Raw genomic sequence first — 18,074 nt, 5'->3', positions numbered from 1 at the left:
AGAAGCTTGGGACATGGTCTCTGATGCCACTCTGCTATACAGTGCCCTTGGAGAGAAAGAGGGAAACAAGGACCTTGTGAGCGAACAGAAAAAGGTTGAAGGATGGGGACTTGGCTGATCATATGAAGGGTGCTCTTGTGCTGCTCTACTGTGCTACCCGACCGGTTCTGCACAGCTGTCCTGCTCCAGGTGATGGGCTACCAGTTTCAGCCTGGAGGACCCTGTCCAGTCAGATCCCCAGTCTTTCCCCCCTGGACTAAAAATAGCTCAGCACAAATCCCTTGAAAGCTACATGTATGGACATCTGGGAGCCATCTTTCCCACTGTATTTGCTTGAGAATTTAAAAAATAATAATATTTACTTTTTTGAAATTAAAATACATCATTTGTCCCCCTTTTCTCTCTCCAATGCCTCTCATGTACTCCCACCTTGCTCTCTCAAATTCATGGTCTCTTTTTCTTTAATTGTATATGTGTATATACAACGTATATTCCTAAACATGGAATACAACCTGCTCAGTCTATATAATGTTATGTGCAATCTCAGGCCTGACCACTTGGTATTAGATAACCGATTGAGGAAGGGGGAGCTCTTCCCTGGGAAGGACTATTTCTTCCTTATTGGCTTGTCCTTCTTTGTCTAGGGCGGAGGTCTAGGAGACAGTCTCACAGCAGACTTCCTTTTCCTCTGGCTCTTACAGTCTTCCCACCCACCCTGCCTCGGTGTTCCAAGGCCTAGGTGCGGGAGCTGTGTCGTAGATGTGTCAGCTAGGGCTGGGTACCACACGGTCTCTTGTTCTCTGCAGCTTGGTCAGCTGTGGTTTTCCATATTCATCTCTCCCTATTGCGAAGAGAGATTTCTTTGGTGAGGAGTGAGAGCACCACTCTTCTATGGGTATATGAGTAAACACTTAGCATACAGTTAGGGATTGTGCTGGTTTAGTAAAGAGGCAGTAGTAGGTGCTCCATACAGGACATCATAGACAGTCACCAGCTTCTTCACTCAGAGGAGCACAGTGGCTCCCCAGAGAGGGCAATGGAAGTACAACATTGGAGCCACCGCATGTCTTACAATGCCTTTGCTGCCACCCTTGACTGGCAGCCTGGTTGGACAGGATTCTAGCTCAATGGTCATTGTCCCGTAGTCTTGGGACAGGGATATTCCAGGGGGAGTGGGGGTAAGGACAAGGCTCTTGCTTTGGAGATGGGGCAGCCAGTTTCCTTTTCTTTTCTGGGATCCAGTTTCTTTCTGGAAGCATTCAGGTCCTTTATCACTGCTGCTCTGGAATTTCGCAGGCTGCCCCTCTGTGTGGGTCTTTTCGTTCACCAGGTCTCGGGAGGCAAAGGCTTGCTCTTCAGTTCTGGAAATGCTCTTGTATTTATTTTTAAAAATTAAAAAAAAATCACTACAAACTGACAACCTAAAGAGGGACCCTTAAACACACTGTGACACACTATATCTATCTATCTATCTATCTATCTATCTATCTATCTATCTATCTATCTATCTATCTATCTACTGCAATGATTTTTTTTCCACTCTGTTGCTGGGGAGGTTGCAAGGGTAGAGGGTAGGTATAAGGAGAGGAGGGGGTATGAGTAGAATTGGGGTAGGTGCCTGATGTGAAATTCACAAAGAACCAAAAAAGAATTAGACAGAGAGACAGAGAGAGAGAGAGAGAGAGAGAGAGAGAGAGAGAGAGAGAGAGAGAGAGTGCGAGTGCACCTTAAGCTTCACTCTGCCACTCATTTTTAAACACAAGAGTTGAATATAAATCCATAGCTGGATTTTTTTCAGTTCGTGATCTGCCTTAGTGGTTTCCACACTGGTATACAGAGGAATACAGAGGATTAGGGCACACACACTCATTCTTTTGCTTTGCAATATTGCTGCAATAATAACCTTTGACGTGTCATTTCTTCCACGATAAGCTTTTGATAGGGGGAATTTCAGAATGGAGGTAGCTAACTTGTGTGTGCCTTTCTCAGACATGCTTAAATGGACATGCTTAAAATAGGAAAACAAAAATGTCCATTTTTAGCTAGAACTGATTTCTGTACACTCTGTTAATGCCTGGAGTATTTGCTAATCACTAACAGTTGGCTAACTTCAGGACCAATGGGTTCAGGAGCTGTGCACTGAGCTTGGAGGGCCACATGTTTATAGCCGGCTGGAGGTGGTCAGAATCATGTTCATCTTCCTGTAAATGTTGGGCTCCAGTCCTCACATAGGAAAAGGCAACCAGGAGACTCACTTTTCTCTTCCATGGCCATCAAAAGATAGATGTGCACTCTGACATGTCTCAGTATAATCGGATGAGCAGTGGGTGATGGTACTGGCTGACCTTGTCACTCGAGGCCCCGTGTTAGGAGAGACTGTGCCGGATGAGATGACAGTGTGCACTCACCCTCCAGTGAGCAGTCCTGGCTAAGATACCCTGGCTGAGAAACTTGTCTTTTTCTAGTTTTTACAGAAGTCAGTTCTAGCTAAAAATGGACATTTTGTCGTCCTACTTTAAGCGTCTCCATTTTGAGCTCTGCTGGGGGCGGAGGGGGGAAGCATCTTCCTGCCTTGGGGCTCTAAGCATTGAACTTGGGGTTTGAACCTTTACAGCCTATTGCCGGAACTCTCTGGACGGCCAGTGGTACAGCTATGACGACAGCACAGTGGAGGCCCTGCGAGAGGATGAGGTCAACACCAGGGGGGCTTACATCCTGTTCTACCAGAAGCGGAACAGCATCCCTCCCTGGTCAGCCAGCAGCTCCATGAGAGGTGTGTGCCACAGCTCAGGAAGGGATGGGTTTAGAGGTCATATTAAGAGTTGAGATGTCCTGGGCCAGTGAGATGGCTCAGCTGTAAGGATGCTTACCACCGCCCTTAGCAACTTGAGTTGATCCTTGGAACCTATTCCTGCTAGTTTTCTCTGACCTCCACACATGTGCTATTGGGGCACACACACACACACACACACACACACACACACACACACACACCCCACATTCTTTTCCTAATCATTATTGGAAAACAGCCAGAGAAAATGAAGAATCTCCTGGGTTTGACTCAAAACTATCTCAATCCCAGGGGCAGCTGAGACAGGAGGATCATGAGTTTGGACTAGCCTGGGCTACTCAGTAAACTCCTCAGGCAATATGCAGTGTTTAACAGTAATAAACCTATCAGTGATGGCCAGAGGGAGGTATCCTTATATGTCCATTATGGAGGTTTGGCTCCCTTGAACTTCATGTGTTCACTGTATGTTGTCCTGTAGGATCTGGTGCTGTGGGTCCTGGGGGCAAATGCTATCACTCTGAGGATGGCTTTTGTTGTGACTACTAAAATCCTAGAAATATGGCTCTGGAAGAGTAGTCCCATTTAGGAAGCTAGGGTTGGCGACAAATAATTTCATAGAAGACATTTGAATGCACCAAGGAACCCATCTTTCCTGTGTTCACTAAACATCATGGTTCTAAGGATGTCCCATTGCAGGCTTCCCCTCTGGCCTTCACCCTTGTCTCTATAGTTCCCCTCTGGTTCTGTTAGTCCAGGGCTGAAAGATAGGAGTCATCTTGGGACTGTTGGGGTGGGCCTGGGAACCTGGTGGTAGAACAACTCTCCACCTAATGCAGGGTCCTCGGAGACGTGCCAGGTCCAGCTCTCTCTTTCGCTTCTTCCACAGGCTCCACCAGCTCCTCCTTGTCTGATCATTGGCTCATGAGACTCGGGAGCCTCAACAGCAGCACAAGGGGAAGCTTGCTGTCCTGGAGCTCTGCCCCCTGCCCCTCTGTGGCCCGGGTACCCGACTCTCCTGTCTTCACCAATGGTGTCTGCCACCAGGACAAGGGTATGTGGTTAGACTGTATTTTTTTCCCCCTGCTTTTCATTGTGAAAGCGTTGGCACCTCATACCGGGAACAGAAAGTTGGTTCTGATAAGAGGTGTGTTGGGGTCTTCCTAACACTCACCTGCCTCTCCATCCATCCATGATCCTCCTCCATCCACAGACACAGTGGCCCTTTCGATCCACAAGTTGTGTATTGGTAGTCAGTCAACCACGGATGGGTAGCAGAAAAAAAATTAGACTTGTAAACATGGGCAGAGTATTTTCTTGTCATTTCCTAAGAATAACAACTATGTATGTAACAGTTATACTGCATTGGGGATGATAGGGAACTGCGTGGTTATTTAAAGCATACAGGAATGTACAGGAATATAAAACACACAGGAGGGTATGTATCAGTTACATGCAAATACTACAACAATTTCTATTAGGGATTTGAGCATCTTCAGGAGCCAATCTTCATGAGCTGTGAGGAACTACTGCATCCTCTTTCTGATCCCACAGAGCTTAGTACCTCATGGAACGGATACGAAAGCTAACCCAGCAATGACAGCAATGCAATTTAAAGCAGGGACAAAGGGAAAGAGGTGAAACGGGAAGGAGCTAGCAGAGGCTGAGGAGGATACAGGGAGCCCTGACTGGTACAGGGGGGAGGTGACGTGAGTAGAGGCCTCAGCAGGGACAGGGGATTGATGCTCATGCAGAAGGCTGGGAACATGTTCATTGCAGACGCTATGCACAATGGGCATGTGGTCAGGGGAGGGGCAGAAGAAACCGCAGCCTCAGAGCAGAGTGAGGAGGGCGGGGGGAGTGGATGGGCAGCTTATGGTGTGCCGTTTGGACTTTACTTCAAGTGCCGTGGATAGTGGGTGAGAGTTTGGAGCAGGGCAGTGATCAATATGGTTTATAAATTACATTTTTAACCTTTATTTTTATTTGATGTGTATGGGTGCTTTGCTTCCGTGTTTGTCTGTGCATCACATGTGTGCAGTGCTCAGACTAGAAGAGGGTATCAGACCCCCTGGGACTAGAGTTGCAAACAGTTGTGAGGTGGGTCCTCCCTAGGTTCTGTAGAAGAGCAACCAGTGCTCTTAACCACTGAGCCATCTCTTCAGCCCCTGGTATGTATGTGTGTGTGTGTGTGTGTGTGTTTTATGCTATGTGTTTGAATGTTTTTCATGCATGGATATATGAGCACCATGTGAGGAGTGACTAGTGCACTTGGAGCTCAGAAGAGGACATCAAATTCCCTGGAACTGGAGTTATAGAAGGTTCTAATCCAGTATGTGGGTGCTGGGAATTAAACCTCTATCCTCTGGAGGAACCGCAAATGTTCTAACTGCTGAGCCATCTCTCCAGCCCCCCTGGGCTACTCCATCCACTGCAGGAAGAATACATCAGGGGCAGCCATGCATGTCAGACAGAAGGGCTATTAGGAGACTGTCTTGTGGTTGTAAGATCTGGCTGCATGTGTTGAGGAAGGGATGGTTAGATGGTAGATCAACTAACTGAATTTGCTGGTGTTGGATGCAGCATTGGAAAGAAGGAAAATGACCTAGGATACCTTGGCCTTGGTTTAAGATATAGCTACATTGTGTAGTTGGGTAGGAAAGGGGTCAGTTTTGAAAGAAGCCACATAATTTAGGGCAGGTAGTTCAGCAAGGTATTCGTAGCAGCATAAGAACCACAGAGACTAAAGTCACCAGCACATAGGCAGTGAAAGCCACAGGCTGACGGAGCTCTCCATGGGGATTATGAAGCTAGCACAGAATGCAGACTGAGGACCAAGTCTGGCAGCTGTATTGTGCAGGGCTTGAGTGGAGGTGGAGATAGAACTGAGAAAGAGCCAGGGCCAGGGGAGCAAACCAGGCGAGGCTCATTCCCAAGTGCTGGAAAAGGGCCAACTGTGTTCAGGACTAAGGGATGCAGAGCACTGGTCTGGCTGGAGGGCCACCAGTGACTTCCAGGGGCATTTCTGGGTGGGAGGGAATGGAAGCCCAGCCTCAGTGCAGAAAGTAATGGTGCATGTGTGCTTCATCATGCAGCGTGGTGAAAGGCTAGTAGCTGAAGCTGCACAGGAAGCACAGGAAGCCGTGCCCAGGGCATTGTCTGCTTTCCTTTGCTGAAAGAGCTGACAGAGCATGCTCGTGTTCAGGTGACCTCATTCAGTGGAGAAACTGCAGGACAGCAGAGGACAGGATGGTTATAGACACAAGTCTCTACATGTGTGTGTGTGTCTGTGTATGTGTGTCTCCTTGGGCAAAGAAAAGTGGTCACATGACTTTTAACATTTTCAGTCAGGCATGGTAGTGCACACCTTTAAATCCCAGCACCAGGGAGATAGAGACAGGTAGATCTCAGTGAGTTTAAGGCCAGGATGGTCTACAGAGTGAGTTGCAAGACACCCAAGGCTACACAGAGAAACCTTGTATCAAAAAGACCAAGTTAAATTTTAAAAATTTGTATGTTTCCTTTAGTTCCTAATTTAGTTTTAATATAAAATCTTAATAGAAATTTATACAAATATAAATATCACATACATAGAAACGTTACCCTAACATTGGTGATTGTGGCATCAATGTGTGATGCACTTTAACACATCCACTATGAGTACATATTAGATAAAACATGCATAAAATATTTACTAAACTAATATACTACTAGTAAATATGTACCCTAATTATATGTGCACATCCGATGAATAAAGTGAATATAATTATGGTCCAGGTTAAGAGATAGAGTTTTGTGTTGGAGGTGTGGCTCGGTGGCAGAGCACTTGCCTACCAAGCACTGGACATTGGATTTAGTCCCCAACACCAATGAAAGGAGGGAGAGAGGGAGAAAGAGAGGGAGGCAGGGAGGGAGGGAGGTAAGGGGGATAAAAAGGGGGGAGTGAAAGAAGTGGGTAGGAAGGAGGGAGGGTAGGTAGACGGCTAGGAAGATAGATCAGTGGCTCTGGATTCCTACCCCCTCATACCTATCTCATTCATTACTTCCCACTCTACCAGAATCTATGCCAGATTAGTTTTACTGTGCTAAGTAAAGGATGGCCAGGGGCCAACTGTGACACACCTGTTAGACTTTATTCCAGGCACAGTGAGTAGCTGCTGGAGAGTTTGGAGCAGGGCTGTAGTCAGTCTGGTTTATATGTAAAAATGCACGTTTACAAGGATGAATTTTACCTGTGAAGCCATATGGCGTACGGGCTTTCTGTTTGCCTTGTTTTGTTTACCAGTGTTCTTGGGAGGTGCACCTGGTGTGCATAGCCGTGAGTGGTTTTTTTCTTTTACTTATTTTACTTATAGATAAAAATCAACCCAGAGATTCATAGTTCTCTGTTCAGAAGTTAGCGAGAAAGGCTAGAAGCAGAGACAGGGATTAGGAAAAAGGGTGAAGGGTGAAGTAGGGGATCAACCTCTGCTCTCCATACGTTCACTACGGAGTGGAAGTTTCTGTAGATGTAGCACAGACGTCAGCCCTGGAGAAATCTCGCCTGCTTGTCAAAGGAAGTGTCTTGAATTACTACAGATTTTCAATTCCTGAGATACTGGTGGATTCTTTGTGAATCCATGCAGTGTCTCAGTGGGGCCCACATGATGGATTATCTCTGGATGGCGTCTACCATTTGGCAGGCGGCATAGCCTCTCTTACCAGATTTTCCCACATTGTAAGGACAGGTCACATTTTATTCTAGTGTGGCTAGACTTAGGGAGTTATAATCAACAGTAACAGATGAGTGAGCTTAACCTGGAAATTCCAAACGCTTCAAAATATAAAATCTCTTACCAATATCATGCCATTACCTGTAGAAAATTTCACACCATGAAATCCTGTCTTATGTACCAATTATTAAGATATTACATAAATCAGTTTTATGCTTGTGCATATGGCATATATATATATATATATATATATATATATATATATATATATGGTGCCTAAAAAGCTCATGCTTAGAGATGGGTTCTATCTTCATTATTCTATCTATCTCAACATCTGAAGAGATTTGAAACCATCTACACTTCTGGTCCCAAGCACTCTGGATATACCGACCTGTATTGCTGTGACATTTGGGCTCATGTCTTCTGCTGTGCATATGCCTGTGTTTCCATTGAGTCCACCCCTAGGGGTGGAATTGCTGGGCCCTGGTCTATGTGCTCACCCACTAGCTGCTTGTTTCCATGTACTTCAGCCATCACTATATCTGAGAACACAGTTCCTGACACATCCCAGAGTCCCAGTCGATAGCAGTGAGTGGGTCAGGGTGATGAGAGAGTCTTCTCGCTACCTTCTGCTTTATGCTCTGGTGTTTGGCATTTTGGGTTTCCCACCATTTCACCACTAGGTGGAATGCTGCAGAAGTAAGTGTGTGTGTGTGTGTGTGTGTGTGTGTGTGTGTGTATCTTGAGAACCAGTCCAAGTCCTGACAGTTCATTTCCGTGGGACTGAACTGGATGCAGCCGAATCTTGCTTTCACCAGGTACTTCTTTTTCTCTCACATTGTTCTGGCTGTACCTTTGGGAGAGTGCCTGTAAACAAGAGAAGGTCTCTTCCAGCTTGTTCCTTCCTGTCAGTACTGCCTGTGAGAAAGTTATTGGTTTATCTCCGCCCTGTCAAAAAGCATGGCACCTCTCTCCCATGGAGAAATGTTTGGAACACCCTTCCTTTAAGAGGCATCTCGAAAGAATGTCCCGGGGTTTTCAGAGAAGTGTTAGGTACATCCCTGGGGATGTTACAGAGACACAGGCACCACCTACAATGGGATGGGCCCACACATATTAATCCATGGCCTCCGCATCTGTTTCTGCCAGACAGACCAGGGCAGGAATGGCACTCCAACTGTCCTCTGAGGCTCTCAGCTGCCAACAATGTGAAAACATTCAGATTTCTTCTGCTTGGATATTGGAAGAGCCCTGCTTTCCAAGGGAGTCTCCCCCTTAGTATTTCTTAATTAATGACTGATGTGGGTGGGCCCAGCCCATTCTATGTGGTGCCATCTGTGGACTAGTGGAGCAGAGTGCTATAAGAAAGCAGGCTGAGGCTGAGCAAGCCATGAGGAGCAAGCCAGAAGCAGCACCCCTCCATGGCCTCTGCATCAGCTCCTGCCTCCAGGTTTCTGCCCTGACTTCCCTCAGTGATGAGCTATGGATGTGGAAGTGTAAAGCAAATAAACCTTTTCCTCCCCAGCTTGCTTTTGGTCATGGCGTTTGGTCATAGCAATAGTAATCTTGACTAAGACAGAGTTTATTGGGGCTTATAACTCATAGATTTGGGGCAAATATGAAAAGGAGGTGCTGGAGAGCCAAAGGAATATAAAAACACCCTACCTTTACAACTGCAGGAAGCTGTAACTATGTTTAAAAAAAAAAAAAAAAAAAGGAAAGGAAAGGACTAAAGGAAGGAAGGAAGATAGATCTATCCCATGGGGTCCTTCCCAGAGACCATTGTGAGTAGAGGGCCCTGGCGCTTAGGTGTCCCCAGCTTGTTAGGACAAATCTTTGTCCTGATAATCATCCTCTATGGCTTTCCTTGGGCGTTAAAGGTTTTAGTAGGTCATCTTCCTTCCCAGATAGTATGTCACTTCAGCTTTCATTTCCCTTGTGATGGCATCTGGGAATTTCAAGAATTCAGGGCCGTGCGGTCATCTTTTTTATTCTTTGTTTCCAATTTGGCGAATTAGGGTCCAAGAATGACCTTCTCAAAAGTTATCTTCTTTCATGGAAAAAGTCTGTTTTGTTATTTTATAAGTGCTCTGTGTACCTATGAATTAGCAAGTAGCCTTTTTGAGGCTTGCACACTTACTATCATATATAATATTAGGTGATTGGTTGCTTTAGTCCTTTCCCCCACGTCGCTTTAAATATGTCTCTTCTTGTTATTGTTTGTTTTTGTTTTTGGAAACAAAATATTATGGCTCAAGTTGGTCTTGAACTCACGATGCAGCCAACAAAAATCTCAACCTCCTCTCGTCATCTCCCGCGTGTTGGGTTTATGGCTGTGAGCCAACTGGGCCTGGCTTTAGATTCCATTCCCTTCTGACTATGAAGGAGACCCATTGAGATCTTCAGCAGAGCTGGGTTTTGACCATGTACTCTGTAAACATTTATAATTGTTGCATAGAGTTGGGAGCTATTTGGTAATAAGTGTCGGAAAGTTCACGACGATTGGATTTTTTTTTTTGTATATATAAATTGTGATTTTTATCATTGTAATTATTCTTTATCTGTTCTCTGTTTTTCACCTTGAATTCCACACTGATAATTTTGTCTCTTCTTTCTGTATTATGTTTGGTTTGAATAATGTGTACACACACACACACACACACACACACACACACACACACACACACATATACCACATGCATACATTACCCCTAGGTGCCAGAAGGATGATTCTTAGCTGCTGTGTGCTCTTGATCATGGAGCTTTTGGGTCCAGCTCCCTGACCTTGAGGTCAAAAATAAAGAGCCAATTTGTTGTTGCTGTCCTCACTGTGGTGCTGGGAGGTAAACCAGGGTCCTCATGCATGGGAGCACTGTGCCACTGAGCCCCATCCCTGGTTGTGTTCCTGTGCTTTAAAAAAAAAAAAAAAAAAGAATCCAGCTCCCTGGATGGGAGGAAAGAAACAGTACAGTGTTCTGCTAAAGCGTTCCTTGCTGGGTTTCCTCCTTCCCCGCCTTGTTCCCTCATCTTGGTTGAGTTGGTTGCCGATGGTTTCCTTTCCTAATTAATTTGCAAGTTCTGCTTTTCTTCCCACCTTGTTCCTGTGTGCTTTCTCAGTGTTGGCGATCAATCACGTTCTCCTGCCATTAGAAGGCGGTAAGAAACCAGCTGTTTCCGGCCAGGCATTCTGCTTCCTCAGGAGCTGGAGCTGTGCCCTCCCCTCTTCTCCCCTCTGACATCCTTCCCACAGTGAGAGGTTTGAAACCCTTTCTCCATCTCCCTCTGCCCCGTTGGGGATTCTTCCCCCATTGTGCTGTAGTTGGTAGAGTCTCCCCCACTGCTGCTACAGTTCCTGTCCTGTGCACCCAACGTGGCTTGAGTTGACCTTCAGAGGCTTCCTGGCCCTCCTTGTGGAGGATGGACAGTCCGTGGAATGCCTTATGAGATGCACTGTGGCCTTGTGTCTGTCTTCTTTGCCCTCTGCCCTGAGATCTCTGCTCTGCCTTGTGTTTGTCAGAGCCCTTCAGGCACAGTGAGCTCTAAGTCCTTAGCAGCCAGAAGTATTTCCTTCACCCCAGTGGGTGGCAGCCTGGCTGGCCTGGGGCTCTGGGGTTGTAATTCTTTACTTTCTGCATTGGTAGCTGGTTTCCCACGCTCTCCTTGCCCCAGGGCTGCAGGTGAGAAACCCAGACTGTTCTTTTTCACGGGAGTGTCTCTTGTTCTCCCTGGCTGGAACTTTTTAAGACTCTCTCTGACCTCAGAGTTCAGAAATTCTAGCACATGCCTGGGTGTTCGGCCCCACCCAGCCCCCAGATGCCTTCCTTCTGCACACTCGGGCCATTCTTTGGGACTCTCGTCTTGTATTCCCCTTGATTTATTGTCTTTTGCCTTCAGATTCCTCTGGTTGCTTGCTGTGGCTCCTGGCTCTACCTCTCCGCTCTCCTCCGTTTTCCCACGTGGTCTTACGACTACCATTTTGCTCCAAGTGCAGAGGCGTCCAACCTTTTAATGTGACGCTTTCACTTACAAGTATGCTGAGTCATATTTATAGCTATCCTGGGACAGGTGCAGGCTCCCGGTTACACACCTGCTGGGATGTGAGATAATTCTTATCTATTTACTGACTCATGGGATCTTAGCGGTGACCCAGTAAGCCTGGTCAGGTCACACTTTCCAGCCCTGATGCTGTCTCTGTCCCTCAGGGTCATTGGTTGCACACCTCTGTGTCTTTAGGAGCGGCTCTCCTGTGTCGTTGCGGCTGTTGCTCTTTGTTTGGTTTTGAGTTATTCTGTTTCTGGTCCTCTCTGTTGTCATTTCTACTTTGGGGCAGGCTCTCACTGTGGAGGGCTGCTTGGCCAGAAGCTCAGTCTCTCAGCTTCCTGAGTGATGGGATTCTAGGTGTGAGTCCAAACACCCATGCTGGACCCTGTTGCTGCTTTCTCCGTTTCTGCCCACAAGGCTTTGCTCTTCCCTCTCTAGAGCGAGGGGGCACTTGGGGTGAGAGAAGGGACGGTGACTCTGGCTCCCAAGGGATGGTGGTTGACATCCAGCCTTTCTCTTGCCCATTTTTGTCTACCTGGCTCAGTCTCAGAGGAAGACTAGCCCTGGCCTATTTGTAGACATTGCCTGAGCTTCTCGGGCACCACAGGGAAATTTGGGGTCCAGTTTGTTCTAGGTTGCCTCTGCCCTCCATACAGAAGTAGCAGCCAGGCTACTCATGTACTCAAGAGACATGAGAGCAGAAGGAACAATTAAACTAGGAGCAGAGAGGTGCTGAGAGACCTTTAAACATGGATATGGGGCTCGGAAGCTATCGTGGGTGCACATAGCGCAGGCCCTTCTCTCCTGGGTTCCAGCTCTGTTTGTCTCTGGTGCGCGCCCGACACAGCAAGTTCACTTCTACCCCAGGGTCTTTGCACTTGCTGCTCCTGAAATCTGGAACTCATCTTCCTCAGATCTCCCCCTGCATCCCTTCCTCCTTTCCCCCTTCCTCTCTCCTTCCTCCTCTCCTTCCCTCCCTCCCTCTTTCAGTTAGGTCTCACAGAAATTGCTCATTCCTCATGCCCCACCCTCCTCTTCTTCCTGACCCCACCTTGTTCACTGTAGCTTTTACCACTCACTGTGTTACACAATATCTTATGTTTTGTTTTTTGTCAACCCCCAAGAACACAGCCACTTTCTTTTTCTTTTCTTTCTTTCTTTCTTTTTTTTTTTTTTTTTTTTTTTTTTTTTTTTTTTTTTTTTTTTNTTTGGTTTTTCGAGACAGGGTTTCTCTGTGTAGCTCTGGCTGTCCTGGAACTTACTTTGTAGGCCAGGCTGGCCTCGAACTCAGAAATCCACCTGTCTCTGCCTCCCAAGTGCTGGGATTAAAGGTGTGCGCCACCACACCCAGCCACACAGCCACTTTCTACTTGCATTTTTGTTATGGTTATGATACAGGGTCTCTCTATGTAGCCCTGGGTGGGTTGAAACTATGTAGACCAGGCTAGCCTCAAACTCACAGGGATTAGCTTGCCTCTGTCTCCTGAGTGCTGGGATTAAAGCCATGTGCACCATCCCGGGTTTTATTTGTATTTTTTTCCCCAAGCACTGAAAAAAAATCTTGAGCACACAGTAGGCTTTTCTTAAATATTTTGGGGATAAATTAATGGGTGGATGTTAAGATGTGATGGAAACCTTTAGGGATATTGAAAGTACTTGACCCATTGAAGATGAACTAAAGGATGGGGAGAAGAAGCCCTAAGGCTCCCGCCGGCAGCACAGTGTGACCTCAATTTGGAGATCACATCACTGGCCCAAGGAACAGAAGTGACTTAAGAATCAAGGTGTCTGTGTGCAGACGGGAACAGAGGAGGCATCTCTTGGAGCAGCTGCCCTGTGGTTGGTTGGAGCTTGTATACCTCAGCAAACCAAGGGCCCACCACAGAGGGGTCCTGGAGGGCCTGAGAAGATGACTGTCTATTGCAGGGTGTCTCCAACCTCCAGAAAGATGCAGCTTAAGACTATAGGCCTTGGGCTGAAGAAAGAGGTGGCTCCGTGGTTAAGAATGTTTGTTCTTGCCAAGGATGTGGGTTCAATTCCCAGCAATGACATGGCTACTCATATCTATCTGTAACTCCAGTTCCAGGGGACTGACACCCTTTTCTGACCTCTGCAGGCAGGCACAAAGCTCACACACGGTACACATATATGTAGAGACAAACACACATAGAATAAAAATAAATAAATGTTTTAAAAAAAAAAAAAGACTGTAGATCCATTGTGGCTCTCAGGCTTCCTGGATCCCATCCTCCTTCCTTGCTCCCAGCTTTCCAGATGGCCCCATCTCCCAGGGGAAAGGCTTTGGTACTGGATACGAGGCCGACTGGTTAGTGCGCAAGCGCCCGTATGGGTACCTGCTGCTTTTCCTCTCTGCTTATACCATTTACTTCTCAGTTTATCTAAGGTTCTCCGTCCCCACTCCCTCAGATCCTGTTATGGGGCAATAAATAGATGAAAAGAAATAAAGGATGCTTTTTCTCCAAAAGAGGAGTCCTTTGGGTGTGTGTAGTGTGGGTTGCTGTCAGCTCTGGCCCAGGGCCCTTCCACACCAGGAAGAAGGGAGAGGTGGTTATTTACGGCAGCAGCCAGGTCCTCTCGCTCCCCGCCAGGGTTCCAGGCCACTCCAGCCTGGAGGGTGAAGGGTGAGAAGCCACAGCTTTGTCCTCCTGATGCAAAGCTTCCCTCTCTGCCCTTCTCAGGGCTGGGGACGAGGAACAAGAAGACTTCACACACACCTCAGCCTCCAGAGCTGTGTTTTATCTTTCCCCAGGTGTGGGGATTGAATGGCGGAGCCACAAGGTCAATGCAAACTGAAATGACAAAGTATTTTGGGTGGAATTAGGTCTATTCCTAGCCAGTCTAAAGAAAAGCTCTAAAGAAAAAGATAACAAAAATGGCATGTGAACCCCCCCCCCCCCCCGACAGGCGAGAGCCCCATGAATCCTCTGCTATCTGCCCGAGGCTGGTTCAGTACTTTTTCCCTCCCCCTGGGGGCCTGCTTTCTCAGCTACTGGGCAGATGTGTCCTTGTGCACTTAGATTCTTATCCCAGCATTCGCTGTGACTTTTGCTCTCCTTGACCTCACACCTGTGTGCCTGAGAATTTCAGGACATCCCCACATGGGTATTTTGTGGCTAAAGTCCTTGATTATCTTTAAAGTCAGTCTCTGTCATTGACCTTTGGGACTGTTGTAACAGAAATACGCTGGGGTCTTACCAGTGACAGAAGTTTATTCCTCATGGCTCTGCAGGATGGAATCTGGGGGCCAGTTAGGTTGGGTTATGGTGAGTCCTCTTCTTTGATGCAGAGTCAGAACTCTGGTTTCCCCTACCTCTTCTGGTAAGGACACTGTTTGAAAGCTATGACCTTGGGGTTAGAGTTTCGACTTAGGAACTGGGAGGGATGTAAGCCTTCAGCCGATAACACTCTAACTCCATGAGTAGCCTATGGTCGGCAGCCAGCTGTGGTCGCCAGCACCGTGCTTATGTACTTGACCGACTAGCACGCAGCCTACATGGAGGGGTCAGTGCATGTCAGGTGCCAGGCAGTCTTGCCAGTGTGGTGATGGTGACACTGCTTGGGAAGGGCACCGGATGCTGATCATTGTATATTATTTTTAGAAGGGCTGAGCTATAGAAAAGAATTAGGAAAGTAGGTAATGAAGTAGCAACACTCCTCAGCCCCTCCCCCGTTTCATCACTTTGGGTATCCATTTCTCTAACCTGCTGTGTATGTCCATCTTCACATGCATGCATAGTACGTTTTGTGTGTGTGTATGTGTGTGTGTGTGTGTGTGTGTGTGTGTGTCTGTATCTGTGTGTGTCTCCAAGTTGGATCACAATGCCTTATAGGACTCTAACCTACTCACTTAAGACTATATACCAAAACCACTTTCCCAGCTATTTACAGGCAATTGCTAACTACAATAAGACACAAAGGCAGCAGTGGCAAATTGGATAAAATGAAGCCTACAGTTACTTTGTTTTCTCTTGGGCTCAGTATGGGATATGTGGCAGACTTTCTTTCATTTTAAAGTACAAGTACCCAATTTTGACCCAATTTGAGAGACATTTGGTAAGCATTCTATCTTTAGACATAGTTACAGATAGATGATAATAATGTTAGATCTCAGGGCAGCTGACTCAGTGAACCCCTCAGTGGTCTGGCTGCAGGGCACGTGGATGTAGTCAGCCCTCAACATCATTTTCTTATCTGCTGATTCAGTCAACTGCAGGCAGGCTCAGGAGGTGGCGGGGGCAGCGTCTGGGGAGATGAAGAGTATCTACTAAAAATGCACAGATATTTTTCCTTGTGATTACTTCCTAAGGGACATAGCATGACAGTTGTTTACATAGCATTTGCTTTGTGTCAGTATCATAAATAATCTAGAAATGACATAAAGTCCATGGAAGGATATGCATGCTATTGTATAGAGGGGGCTTGCACACTATACAATCCTAGGAACAACCCTCTGTGGATGTCAAAAAAGGCTGTGCCTTCTTGACCTGTGGCTTCCCCTGTAAGTTTTAAATGGGTACATGAATTCTATGAGATCGTGGATGAAACCGTTGTGGCCCTGAAAGGCAGGACCCCTGAGTATCTGGCTTGTGCTGTGGTCACTGTGCGCAGACCTGATTATGTATCTGCCCAGAAACACCATTGCTTGAAGGCTGGCGGGGCATGTATCCCTTAGCAGGTGCTCATGGTCTTCATGTCTTTTTCAGGAGGAGTTGAGACCAGACCTTTGGTTCGGGGTGTTGGTGGCCGAAGTATCAGCATGAAGGCATCTCCTGCTTCCCGATCCAGGCATGGGCCCTTCAAGACCATGCCCCTGAGGTGGTCATTTGGACACAGGGACAAACGTCCCGGGGCATCCGTGGAACTGGTGGAATACCTAGAGTCCAGAAGAAGACCCCGATCCACCAGCCAGTCCATTGTGCCGCTCTTGACCCGTGCTGCTGGTGGGGATGAGACGTCAGTGTCACCGAGGTCAGATGCCACCCTTCCTGCTAAAAGTGAAGACAGTGGTCGAACCTTTGGGCAAGGAACAGCTGGGGTTCCCCTTTCCTCATGCCACCTCAACCACCATCCAGCCCTGGGGTCCTTAGATGACGGTCTGCACACTGCCAGGACACGAACGGGGAATGCAAGTCAGGATATCAGGCTCCCCAAAAAGTTTGACCTGCCCCTCACTGTGATGCCCTCAGTGGGGGATGAAAAGCCAGCTCGCCCTGAAGGCCAGAAGATGACACTGTGGAAGGGAAGTAGCCAGGTGGGGAGCCAGAGTAGCCCACCTTCCCCCTCCACTGGCTTGCTTAGAAACTTTAAGGACAATGGCCCAGGTACCTTACCCAAAATGAAGTCTAAGGCTGCTGTGGAGGAAAGGGCCCCTGACAAAGACAGGGGACAGGGGACATTCACTCTTTTGAAGTCTGTGTTTTGGAAGAAAGAGCACAAGAGGACCGTCAGGACTGAGAGCTTACCACCAGCACCCCGAGTCTCCCTAGCGAGTGACCGGCTGAGCCCTGCCATGAATGAGCAGGCCCGAGGTTCATCCCCTGCCCTCAGGATTCGAGAGAGCCCGGCCAAGGGCCTGGGTAACCACACGGAGAGGGACATCCGATCTGCTCCCAGCTCTCTCCACCTCCCCCGAAAAGCCAGCAGGCCCCCTCGAGCCAGTACAGCTGGCACCTCACAAAGAACCATTCCTGGGGAACAGATTTCTTATGGCACCCTGCAGAGAGTGAAATACCACACCCTTTCCTTAGGTCGAAAGAAATCCTTACCCGAGTCCAGCTTCTGATGGAACATTTCAGTGCTGTACGAAGCTGCCATCCCTGGGGCTGTGCACTGAGAATCTGTAGGCTCTTGTGTCCAGAGTGGATTTTCTAGAACCCAGTTGACTTGTGGCCTCCCAGAAGGAAAGAAACAAAGAAAAGTTTGGTCTCTGTAACTCTTGTCATATTCTAATAACCCAGTGTCAAAGTGGTTGGGTTCCCATTGCTGGGTTTTGATACAGCCTGGCCACTAGACGGTGCTGCTGAGTCAAATAATCACGACAAGGCTAAAATTCCTGTTTGGTGTATGTAAGTCCAGGGCCTGCCATAGTCTACTAACACGACTGTGGTGTCACGGCAGATATTCATTCTCACCAGCTTGTGTGCCCCTAGCTTACATGCCCTACTTCTTTTCTTCTATTCTCTCTACTTCCTCTCCTTCCTCCCCTTCCTCCTTCCCTCCTTTTCCCCATTCTTTCATTTTTTAAAATAAAGGGCTTGTAAGAAAGATCTTTTCCTTTTCATGCTTGTCTTGGATAAGTGTCAAAGATGCCAAGAAAAGAAGAGAATAAGAAATAGAGTATGACAGTGGCGGCGAGAGATGGGAGAGAAGAGATTGGTATTTCAGGAAGATTATTTAATATATAGCAACAAAATTGTATTACAGCTTTTCACGGTATTTTAAAAAGATAACTATTTTGATATAAGAATAAAGACATTTTTAAAAAATATATATGAGATCTATGCACAATTTTA

General features: G+C 47.1%; 1 protein-coding gene across 1 annotated transcript in view; it reads left to right on the top strand.

Moving 5' to 3' along the window:
* Positions 1 to 17,779, top strand: part of Usp43 (ubiquitin specific peptidase 43) — a 58,683-nt gene extending 40,904 nt beyond the window's left edge. The window contains exons 13-15 of the mRNA XM_021213676.2: positions 2,615 to 2,773; positions 3,678 to 3,842; positions 16,266 to 17,779. Of these exons, the coding sequence (XP_021069335.1) occupies positions 2,615 to 2,773; positions 3,678 to 3,842; positions 16,266 to 17,344 (1,403 nt within the window). The 3' untranslated portion in view covers positions 17,345 to 17,779. The remainder of the gene's footprint in view (positions 1 to 2,614; positions 2,774 to 3,677; positions 3,843 to 16,265) is intronic.
* Positions 17,780 to 18,074: the final 295 nt, after the last annotated feature.

The sequence above is a fragment of the Mus pahari genome, chromosome 14 (genome assembly GCF_900095145.1).
Source record: "Mus pahari chromosome 14, PAHARI_EIJ_v1.1, whole genome shotgun sequence".
NCBI lineage: Eukaryota > Metazoa > Chordata > Mammalia > Rodentia > Muridae > Mus > Mus pahari.
Note: the sequence above shows the minus strand (reverse complement) of the source record. Positions and strands in the feature narration are given on the sequence as shown.